Genomic DNA, 12,388 nt, shown 5'->3' on the forward strand with positions numbered 1-12,388 from the left:
CTATCCATCCATCCATCTATCTATCTATCTATCTATCTATCTATCTATCTATCTATCTATCTATCTATCTATCTATCTATCTATCTATCTATCTATCTGTCTATCTAGTTATATATATATATATATATATATATATATATATATATATATATATATATATATATATATTCATTTATCTAATATATTACTCACTGTCTACACATTAAGAGTACATATTTACAGGTCTAATAACCCAAATCATTATAGTCCAATTCGACGTGTACATATTTGCAGGTTTGGCAACCCTAATTGTTATGATCTCATTGATGTAATAAAAAATACAATGTTAAATCGAGCCCATAATTGCCTTCGGCTATCAAACCTGCTAATACGTGTATGTTGTACGTTTTATTTCTTTAATGAAAATACTCTAAACCCAGAACGTAATATGTTTCATTACGATTATGTTAAAACTAGCTCATAATTGCGTTTTAGTTATCAGGCCTGCAAATATGTGCACCAATGTTCACACAATACTTGATAAAGGAAATAACACGTTCTTGCAAAACCCTGTTTCAGAAACTTAAAAATAATTACTCATTTTTCGCTGTCTTTGGGTAGGTCGTAAACCATGACAATTCAGATAGCACAACAATCTGGTATTGTGTCGGAATGACATAGATAAAGAGAACTGATTTAAAAGTGAAAACCAGAAAATTAAAGTATTTTTGCAACATTCGCTCCCCATAATGGTAGCATAATCTAATTGAACTCAAGTTTTATCATTTAGACTCTAAATTGAATTGTTAGCGTGAGAATTTTGAAAATACGTCCATTTATAATGCGCATATCCACGTATTAATCATGTTCAATGCGCTTTACAATGTTTCATTTGTCAGCAAGCCACATAGAGCTATATATCCATTCCATACATTATCAGTGGCTTGTTAAAACAATATCCGTCACTTCCTGTAATCAGGTACTTATTCACACCTGAGTCGATAGATATTAGTTTGCCATCAACCTTATATATGATTTTCTCATTCCTTCTTTTTTCCAGCTGACACCACAAATGTGAAAAGAGGTAAGTCATGCAGAAATGAGAGTAAATAAAAGTTCTCATTTCTTCTAACCGTGTCCTGGTTTCCGTAATGTGTAAGTCCTATCGCTTGTTCTGCCTGCAAATATAGACAAATGTTTTTTTAAAATCTCATTAGTTTTTGTTTGTTATACCGTTGGTTATATACTTTTTTTTTAATTGAGCTTTTATATAGCGCAATATCCACTAAATGTGTTCAAAGCGCTTTACAGGGGGTGCCTGGTCAACAGCAACACTTAACATGTAGAACGAGACATGACGCCGGTTAGGCGATGTTGCATTTTTTTTCTGAAAGAGACAACGTTAACGGCCAGGTACTCATTTAACACCTGAGAACGGTGAGAGAATGTGAGTAAAAAGTATTTTCCAAGGACTCAACTATGCGCCGGGCGAGGCTCGAACCCATGACCTTCCGGTCCGAAAGCGAGTGTCATGCCACAAGACCACATAGCCGCACTTATATACTTAAATAAATCATGTTTAATGAAGATGGAAAAAGATATATTATGAGTAATATTATCGTCACTTTATCGTATGCTCTTCTACCTTTCAATTTCGTTTACTCACAAGATTATGCTATAAGCTCGCCGTACTCTGGAAAAATATATCTTTAAAATTTTGGACAGAAAACTCGCCCTTCAAATATCGATCGATTTAATAACCCTCTTTGCGGTAAAAACTCTCAAACTTTGGACTAAAATTAACCTCATCTTGACAAAAAACTCCCAACCTTTGAGAGTGTCTGCCAAGATGAGGGGCATTTAAATTGGTCATTATTTGAAGTACGCGTTTTCTGGCCAAATCTTGAAATACGTGTTTTTTCAGGGGTACAACAGTTAACTGGTTGAGTACCACGAGTGATTGATGTTAGAGAAGAGTCGCTTTAAGTTTTATGATTCTTTGTGCCATTGTTGTCTACGAATCGCCGTTTTTCATTAACGATTGCATCTCTTGAGCCTCATTATGCATCTTCGTTTGTTTCAAAGTTTGCTGAAATGTAATGTTTTTCTACATTTATTCTTTAGACGTCGTTTCAATTTTTTTTTCCATGAATAATGCGCTTAACGTGTTTTATGTCCATTCTCCCAGCAAGCCACATGAAAAAAAATAATTTCACACAATACAAGTCGCCTTGAGAACGCCTTATTTGTTGTTGGGGTTTTTTCTCAATATTTGTCTCTGCCTAAAGACACTGAAATTAACATTATCTGTTACACGACATATTTAATATTTGAATGAGTTTCATGCAAATTTGGACCTTTTTAAAAATTTTGTAGGAGAGGATTTTATATGTCATGATAATTTTTGAGTGGAATGAGTTGCTTGACAACAAATGCATCTCACTACGCAGATAATAGGATGCGGCGGTCGCGCATTTCGTTGTTCTAGTATATTGTTCCGCTTATAGAGAATTTACCAAAATCTGTTTCAGAGCTTGGATTCGCTTTATATTACTTTACCACTTTTATATACGATCAAATCCGTAGGTAATTTCACTTTACAACAAATCATAAGACTCCTTTTCCATTATGAACGACTTGCCTAATACAAAATGTCACAATGGAAATCATCTCTGAACTAAACATAAGTTGAGACCTTAAATTGACGTATGTAATTGCAATATGAGGTGCGACCTTTAGAACGCCGCATTGGGAGCGAGTTTGAGACTTCAAAGGCAAAATGTGCAAGACTTATTTCATTACATTCTTCTTCTTCTTCTTCTTCTTCTTCTTCTTCTTCTTCTTCTTCTTCTTCTTCTTCTTCTTCTTCTTGTAGAAACACGTTGTATCCTAACATTTCGGGAGGATCGACACAGCGGTCCAAGTTTTCAATGACACGTCATACACAACACATCACATCACAAGACCACATAAAATAAACAGGATATAATTCTGTCCCAACGCTTACAGGATCGTGTTGAATACTTTGGGCCACCCAAATCTGACGACCTCTTGAAGAAACTTGGTCCAAAGTTATTGGCAAGAGGGAAAAGGGAATTTATTTTCTATTGTTTGTTCTGGTTGTAGACGTAGTGAATTTAGAATCATGTGTGTCCTCTTGTTTGTTTTGCCTTAAGTCGAATGTATTGTGGGAATTTAATGTTCGCTGAATTTGTTAGTATGTTGTATTTATCATTTTGTTCGCTTTCTGTGGTATTTCAAAGTTTGAGTCCTAGATGAGTAACATGGGTTGCAACGCTTTTTGTGTGATGAGTATTTATTGTGATGCGTCGCACTGTTCGCGATTTATGAATATGGTGGCTCCAGTTCAGGTTTTCCGTTAAATGAATCCCGAGGTATTTAGTAACTCTCACTTGTTTAAACTTTTGGATTTGAAGATAATAACCAAATTCAATAGATTTGTTTCCTTTTTAATTACTTTAATTATATCACATTGGATGACTTTCAATCCCGTGCTTCCGGTTGTGCCATGTCATTGTTGAGTTTTAAGTTATCTGCTGTTATGCGAGTGTGTCTTTATAGTGTCTCTTCGACAGTTCAACAAGCAGATAATTTTACGTCGTTTTGGAGGTCGATGGAAAATATCAAGAAAAGGACGCCGTCCACGGACGGATCCTTGACGAACACCAGATGTTACCTATCCCACGTCTGATATATTACATTTCAAAAAAAAAGCCTTGATCCAATATAGTAAAAGACCTCTTAAACATACTGTGGAGAAGACGTTTATGTAGTACCTTTCCAAACGCCTTTGCAAAGTCCAGAAGTGTGAGGTCTGTTTGGCCACCTGTTTTTCTGTTCAATCATGGAGACAAGTTGGGTTTCGCAGGACCGCTTTCTCCTTAATTCAAACTGTGCATCAGTGACTATCCTGTTCATTTCAAGGTGCTTGGCTGTTGTTGATCTTACAACATGATCTAATAGCTTACAGCAAAATACAAATAAGTGAAATAGAATGATAGTTTAATGGTAAAGTTCTTCGCCTTTCTTAAAGATAGGTTGCACTTATGAATTCTTCCAAATTGTTGGAGTCAGTTCGGTGACTAGAGATATTGGGAATAGTGTTGTTATTCCGCTGCTATTTCATTAGAGAGCATTTGTAGAAGACGAGAGCGTATACCCTGAACCGGATGCCTTTCTGGTACGTATTTAAAATTTATAGTAAGTTGACAACGCCTTCATAGGAAATGGTAATGTGTCTTTTTAATGGGCATGGAGTTTCGATGCTGGTTGGAAGAATGGATTTGTATCTTCTTAAACAAATACTGAATAGATTCGCCTGCTGAAAGTTTTGACTTTGTCCTTGCTGTTTATCTATATTTTGTCTGTTTGTCTTAGGCGCGCAGTATCAATTGGGTCCTATTTTTTTACTTTAATGAATTACCTATCCATATATTTGTTATTGTTATTATTATTATTATTATTATTATTATTATTATTATTATTATTATTATTATTATTATTATTATTATTATTATTATTATTATTATTATCATCATCATTATTATTATTATTATTATTATTATTATTATTATTATTATTAATATTATTATTATTATTATTATTATTATTATTATTAATATTATTATTATTATTATTATCATTATTATTATTATCATCATTATTATTATCATTATTATTATTATTATTATTATTATTATTATTATTATTATTGTTAATATCATCATCATCGTGATTATGATTTTTATGATGATGAGTATTATTATTATTATTATTATTATTATTATTATTATTATTATTATTATTATTATTATTATTATTATTATTATTATTATTATTATCACCATCATTATTATTACTTCCTGTCTAACTTTACAGATAATACAGTCATCGAATCTTCACTCTCGTCATCGTCATCTTCATCCGCCATCTCTATATATCCACCTTTCTATACCATCGTCTACTTCGGTGTCGTAATCGCCATCATCGTCAATGAAATCATCACGACGGAATCAAGTCTTTACGCTTTGCCAACTGCTTTTATTTCAATACGTGACACCACGAGGAGACTGTCGATGACGATAGCAAATACAACAGATTACTCAAGTTGTGTCGATACCTCTGGACAGATTCATGCTGCAATAAATAAACATAACAAGCTAACAGATTCCCGACAACGATCGCAACCTTTATCACCATTTACGGTTTCTGTGGGTAAGACACTTTAAACACTTTACCCCACTCGACAGGGATGTGAATTGATATTTTGGCCATAGTCACATAATATATCGAAAGTGTACCTGTAAAAAAGGAGGCGTTACATGCGGCTTATACAATATGAATTGGAAATTCGGTTTACATGACCTAGTTGGAGAAGGAATAACATTTGAGAAGAGTTTGAGCGTCCTGAAATGGTAGATATTAGTGTGCACATTTATTTCTCAGCCTACGTAAAAGGATGAGACAAGAAAGAAAGTTGTGAACGCCTGCCTTTCAATCTTATTATTGTTGTCATTTTCCTCCTCCTCCTCCTCCTTCTCCTCCTCCTCCTCATCATCATCATTATCATCATCATCATCATCATCATCATCATCATCAACAGCGGGCATGAAAAAATCAAATTATCTCACTTCAATGATCAATTACTTTTATTCAAAAATAATATCGGATGAGACGATCCTTGCCTTCAAAATACAAAAGGATAAAATCGACTCAAAATTTGTAAATTCACTTCTGGACAAATTCAAGACATTGACTTGATTGGATGTTCGCAAAATTGGCTCCAGTGAGGTGTCCACTTCAGTTACTACTTGCATATAAAATGCAAGCGACTTAAGATACTGCAATGTGGAGAGAAACAATAAATTTTGCAGAATTGAAACACAGAAGTTTCAGATGAAAACCGCCGCGACCAAAAGTTTCCATCCTTGAGATCTTCAGAAAGCTTGATCGCACGAAGGTCATGACCCTTTGAGTCCTTTTTGCTTTCTAATGGACATATACCACCTCCACCGCCACCCTGAAGATTGGGGAGGGGGGGGGGTAGACAAACTAATTTTCAAACACTGAGTTAATTGACAAAAACTGCCAATGGGACCAAATAAATTCAAGTCATCAGGCGTCGACTTAAACAAACTTCATTGTAAATAATGACGTCACTATTCCGTCCACAATGAATGATAATTGGACTCGTTTTCAAGTTTTTAATTAAAAATAATTCTAATTGTATTATATCCGTACGTCTTTATCTTGTATGTGTGCAATTCCGTGTATAATTTATCAACAATTTGTTTCCACTTGTGGTAAAAGTGACATCAACTTTTAATCTTTAAAAATATCAACCCAAAAAAGTCAGCCTGACTAATAATGAAATACATATGATTATCTTTTAAATCACCAGTGGAAAACCCATAACTTTTGCGTGAAATAAAGGTTATTACAAACAGGCACTCATCTATTTAAATTATCATACTACTGTTTTGTGGAAATTAACAAAGATCGAGACGAATGTTTTAAGCCACCAACGATCAAAATCGGCCCCGTAATAAAGTCTGTAGGTGCGGGTAAATGAATCTGGCAACAGATGGCAAATCCAAACGTCAAAAGACCGATCAATACCCATTTGAGGCTACCGGTGATCAGATCACCCTTAATTTAGAAAAGGTTTGCAAGTTCGTCGTATATCAATCTGTAAAAAATAGATTTATAATTTTTAGTTGTGCCAGTAATTCAGTGCTCGTTGGCAAAAATGTTAACATTGGCTGTACATTTTGATCCCCAACCCTATTCTTATAATTAGATTATGTTTTATTTCACTTTAAGAGGTTACATCCACTATCTTCTATGTAAGAATTAAAATTGATTCAAATTTCTGAATTCAGACTTTAAATGAAATTGTCAGCATTGTACTGCAAAACTCTGAAAAAATACGGTTTTTGTTGGCCAGAAAAACCTTCCTTTAAGACATCGATCAAATAAAGTGACCCTCATCTTATCAAAACTCTCAAACCTGGGAGATGATTAATGTCCCAAGTTTACTGGGTGGGGTTCCTACCTCCCATAGTGGGCAGGGAGGTACTTATTGTGTCTTCTATCCCCCTATATCTGTTTTCCAACTTGCATTCTGTCTTTGTCTTGGAATGAGATTGCTTGGTTTTGTTCTGGCCCTGGTCGGGGTCCTGGCTGGGAGGGAAACAGTCAAATGCATAGTTATTGTTTTGGGAGATGATATTTTTTTCCTTGTAAATCATCTCTCTGTTATGTATTATTATATTTGTTATAATTTATATTGTAAGCATTTGAGTGTATTCCTCTTAGTGGGGGCCGTGCTTGTGTTCAGACGAGACTTATTGGTGATCTCAAACTAAGCACATTGATGGTATGCTCTTTGAATCTACATCTGATCCCTATTTTTTCCCAATTCCCCTTTGTCTTACTTTTTCTTGGATGCTTTAATTGTAATTCTAGAACTTATTACTATCCCATTTTCTTCCTTTTTACTGGCGCTGATATAACCTATTGTGTTGCAAGCGCCGTAAAACCCTTAAAAACAAACAAACAAACAATGTCCCAAGTTTGAGTTTCTGACAAGATGAGTGTCAAATAATCAATTGATATTTGAAGTACGAGTTCAGGCCAAAGCTTTAAAAATGTATTGTTTTTCAGAGTACAGTACCATTGGTCTCGATCCTCTGCGGGGGAATGTAGGTCAGCAAGATCTGTTTCCAAACGTAATTCCTGATGGTTCTGGAGACACTTCAAGCCTATTTATTGTTGTGTGAATGTTTGTTGTTGATCTACATCGATGATAAATGGTCTTGACCTGATTTTGTAAAAGTATGTTTACATGCCTTTGTTTATTGAATATTGTCTCTTCTAAGTTTGTGTCTGAATAGTCGAATAGTCTTCGGCGTGTTCCTGATATTTGGATTGAAAGAGGTGTTTCGTTGCACTCTTTAAAGAATGTTTGTATGCTTATGGATTTTAAGCATGATTTTTTTTTATTGGGTTAAGTTTATTTGCTTTATTGAGGAAAATTAATATGTGGTCCTACGCCTCAAAACGGTACTATGCCAGTGTTATTACTTACTTAATCCTCTTCGGGCCTTGAGGCACATAGGGCATCCACCAGACACCTCCATTTTTTGCGATCGGCTGCTTTGCAGTGGCTGTATTCCAGGACAGGCCTGTTTCCTTTAATTCCTTAATTCTTTCTCCGTGGTCCTTCGCCAGGTTTCCCTGGGTCTTCCCCGCTTTCTATTCCCATCTGCTGTCCAGTAAATGGCTATCTTAGGAAGTGACCCTTTTTTCATTCTGGCCACATGACCCAGCAAACGCCATCTTCTTTTCATTTGGCTTTCAATGCTAGTGCAGTAAAGCTTTCTCTAATTTATCCACTGTTTTTATTTTTGTAGGCTAAACTATGTTTAGGTTTTTTGAAAGGTTTCTAGTTTCTGTGTTACGGAGGATGTCATTTTCCAGTTTTCACTTCCATATTGCAGTGCACTTAAAACATTGCTTTTGTACATTTTCAGCTTAGTCTTTCTCATGGTTTGCATTGATTTCTAAAAGTTTTTCAGCCTGCCGAAGTCTGGCTTGCCTTTTGGATTCTATGCTTGATGTCAGTGAAGACTGGAGGTAAAAATTCGAACCGTTAATCAAAGATATGAAGCTTGGGTTCAAATAATCGCCAATTTCAAATTGACAGTCAATGCACAATTTCTGGTCCAATGAAAACGCTTGCTTTTCAACCAATGAAATCCCTTTGTCCTTGGCAATGAAAACGTTTGATTTGGCGACCAATGATATCCAGTCCCCTCAGTTGACATGAACATTTTTGCAAGTGAAAACCTAGTTTACCTGGCGCTTCACATTGCACGAGCGTTCACCAGTCGATCGACATAATATTACCGAGTTTAGATGGTGGATTACACATTATCTTTAAGTAAAACGGCCCCGGGCATTGAATAAAACTTCAAAAGTCACGGGTTTAAGAATTATTTGACAAATTTGGAGGTAACTTTGATCGATTGATCAAGAAAGTAAGTATATTATTGGCAGGACGTAAAATGTGGGAATAAAATATAATCTTTTCTATTATGTATATGTGTGGACCGAGTGTACATATTTGCAGGTAATATAACCCAGTGCAATTATGGGCCTGGTTTTCCAATGCTGTAATGGACGATTTGCTGCGTTTGATTAGGACAATATCTATTACAAAAATGAACCAATAACAATTTGGGTTATCAGAACTGCCAATATGTATACGTCGGTCCACATACAAAAGCATTATAAAAAACATGTAGACTTAAATTGAAGGACATAAATTACGTTTGCTAATGACAAATTAAGAAAATAAATAACACACTATATAATTCTGTAGTCTGTATGAATAAATGCATTACGGCTATGGTGCCCCAGACTACTAGGAGCTGTGTTATCTATGACGGTGCCTGCACAAAATCAAGCAATGCATAGACTGATCAGTGACGTATGAGCAACATTTGTTTCAAAACTTTAGTCTTGGCGTTGTATCCATTGGTAAGGCGCTTAAATATACATTACCCTACAACTCGATTTAGGTGTAAATGAGTACCTAGCCATGGACAGGAGTGTACAATCGTTTGAATGTTAGAAGAATTCACTTCATGAAATGGAACTATGAATACGCTTAAAACGTGCTATGGGGAGCATCTGAATTGTATAAAGGGCAACCAGTTAGCTGAAACTGGAAATGCGCTGTGTGTGTGTGTGTGTGTGTGTGTGTGTGTATTCATATCTGTTCAGAATGAAAAGGGTGGTTAGAGGTCTCGTGTGGCATATTATGATTTATGTTTGAAATGTTGAAATGATCATGATATGAAATCTTTATGTTATTGTTATCATCATCTGTACTTTTAATGGAGTCCGATTCGTACTTTGTTCATTACAATTATTTAAATGTGACCGGCAAATGCAACCTTGGATTGTTTCGGGGTAAAGAAGAAGCCGAAAAATGAATTTTAAAATAAAATATAATTAATCAGTGAAATCCGCATAAAGTCAACACTCTTAAAGGCAACTTCGGCTTAAAGTCAACAACTCTTTTTAGTTCCAAATTCTAAGTGGATCTAACTTTATCTTAGTGGATAAAGTCAATCTTGCTTAACCCTCTCCATACCAACCATAGGAAAATCGTCACACGATGCAACTAGCAATTTTCTCATTCTGATTTCTTTAGTGCATGACACAATTTTAAAATATATATTTGTGATAGGTTTAAAAACTGACACTGACTTGAATAACCCATTTTGATGAACAATATTATGTGTAGAACGTACATACTTCTAGCTTTTCAGTTTGAGTAAGAAAAACATTATTTTGTGTTGGGTGGGTGTGAAGTTTCGGGGAAAAGAATGAAAATGGCTAGTAAGGAGATAGTTTAAAGTCAATAGATCTTCTGATCCGGCGGTGTTGACTTTATCAGGATTCCATTGTATTTTTCTGGGTGGGGTTCGTGACCTCCCATAGTAGGCAGGGAGGTGCACTTACTGTGTCTTCTATCCCCCTATTATATCTGTTTTCCAATATGCTTTTGGCTTGGAATGAGATTACGTGGTTTTGTCCTGACCCTGGCTGAAAGGGAAACAGTCAAATGTATAGTTTGTTTTGGGATATGATATTTTTTTCCTTGTAAATCATTACTGTATTATGTTTTGTTTACATATTATATATATGATTTATAAACATTTGAGTGTATCCCTCTTAGTGAGGACCTGTGCTTGTGTCTGGATGAGACTTTTAGGTGATCTCAAACTAAGCACTTTGATAGTGTGCTATTGGAATTTACATCTATTTCCTATTTGAACCAATTCCCCTTTGTCTTCCCTTTTCTTGGGTGCCTTAATTGTAATTCTAGAACTTTTTACTATCCCATTTTCTTCCTTTTACTGGCGCTGATATGACCTTAATGTGTTGCAAGCGCCGTAAAACCCTTTAAAACGAAAAACAAATTTGTATTTTTGAAATGTTGAAATGATAATGATATGAAATCTTTACTTCATTGTTATCATCACCTGTATTTACAATGGAATCCGATTCATGCTTTGTTCCTGTGACCAGATCATTTCAACTCTGTATTATTTCACAGTAAGGAAAAAGCCGAAAAGTGAATATAAAAATAAAATGATTAATCAAAATTAATACAATGGAATCCGCATAAAGTCAATACTCTTACTTAAAGCCAACACCTCTTGTTGGTCCCCAAATGCTGTGTTCCTTGAACGTTCCATTGATAATTGAATATAGGGAATGAGATTAGCGGAAGAGTAGCGTCCCTTGATTGGACGTCACCCATAGTCTGTGACGTCACCGGCGGAAAAGTTAATAGAGAGAGAACGTCATGTTGGTTGTGCAGAAGCGAGGACGAGAGACGCATGCGCACAACCAATATGTTCTCTCTCTTATAACTTTTCCGCCGGTGACATCACAGACTATGGGTGACGTCCAATCAAGGGACGCTACTCTTCCGCTAATCTCATTCCCTATATTCAATTATCAACTGCTTAAAGTCAGTCAATCTTTCTGGTCTGGAGATGTTGGCTTTATCCGGATTCTCGTTTACGTTTTCTTTTTTTTTTTTGTTTCTTTGGGGTTTTTTTTTAATACTTTCAGTGAAACGATCCGCATTCAGTGTACTTATTTGTAGGTCTGATGATAACCAAAATTGTTACGGGGCCATTGTTGTAATGGGACTACTCTTAGACAAACGCAAAATAATTTCCGTTATAACAATGTTAATTATGAAGCCCATAATTGAGTTCGATTATCAAACCTGCAAATAATGTGCACATTGATATGTAGGTATCTGTTTGAAGCGATGAGACGCGTATTCGAAGCTTTATTTCTTCTTTGTTGATTTAATAAATAAATAATATGACACCATATACTGGACAGACACTTTTATTATTGTTTTCTTCTCCCTATTTTCGTTTAATCTTGTTTTATCAAATGCAGTACATAATATTTAGGTGAGATGGTCTAAGCAGGGTTCCCAGCCAAACCTGTAAAAAGCATTCCAGACCAAGTAAGACAAATTTCAGACCAATAAAGAGACCAAATACAACTACATAATTGGAGCGCTTGCCTTTAGAGTATCTGGTGATTTTCTGTTCTATATTTTGATTTGCTCCTCCATATTATCTTCGTCACTTGGGTTTTCAACCATTTACTTACACTATCATCACAATTTGGTCCAACACTGGTACACAATTTAATTTAAAAAATATTCCGTTTATTCATCCCATAGAGGAAATTTGTCTCTAGGGTCTATTCCAAGGGAAGACTGGAATAACCCAGGCGTCAGCCGCAGTGCAGCGCCGCAAATTGAGCTAGGGCGAAATGACTT

The 12,388-nt window shown here is 35.3% G+C and overlaps 1 protein-coding gene across 1 annotated transcript in view; it reads left to right on the forward strand.

Moving 5' to 3' along the window:
* Window positions 1-6,785, forward strand: part of LOC144964584 (uncharacterized) — a 174,101-nt gene extending 167,316 nt beyond the window's left edge. Inside the window, exons 8-9 of the mRNA XM_078899022.1 lie at window positions 1,040-1,063; window positions 4,879-6,785. Coding sequence (XP_078755148.1) covers window positions 1,040-1,063; window positions 4,879-5,228 — 374 coding nt within the window. The 3' untranslated portion in view covers window positions 5,229-6,785. The remainder of the gene's footprint in view (window positions 1-1,039; window positions 1,064-4,878) is intronic.
* The last annotated feature ends 5,603 nt before the right edge of the window (window positions 6,786-12,388 follow it).

The sequence above is a fragment of the Berghia stephanieae genome, chromosome 2 (assembly GCF_034508935.2).
Source record: "Berghia stephanieae isolate SIO BIC M18660-M18661 chromosome 2, UCSD_Bste_1.3, whole genome shotgun sequence".
Lineage (NCBI taxonomy): Eukaryota > Metazoa > Mollusca > Gastropoda > Nudibranchia > Aeolidiidae > Berghia > Berghia stephanieae.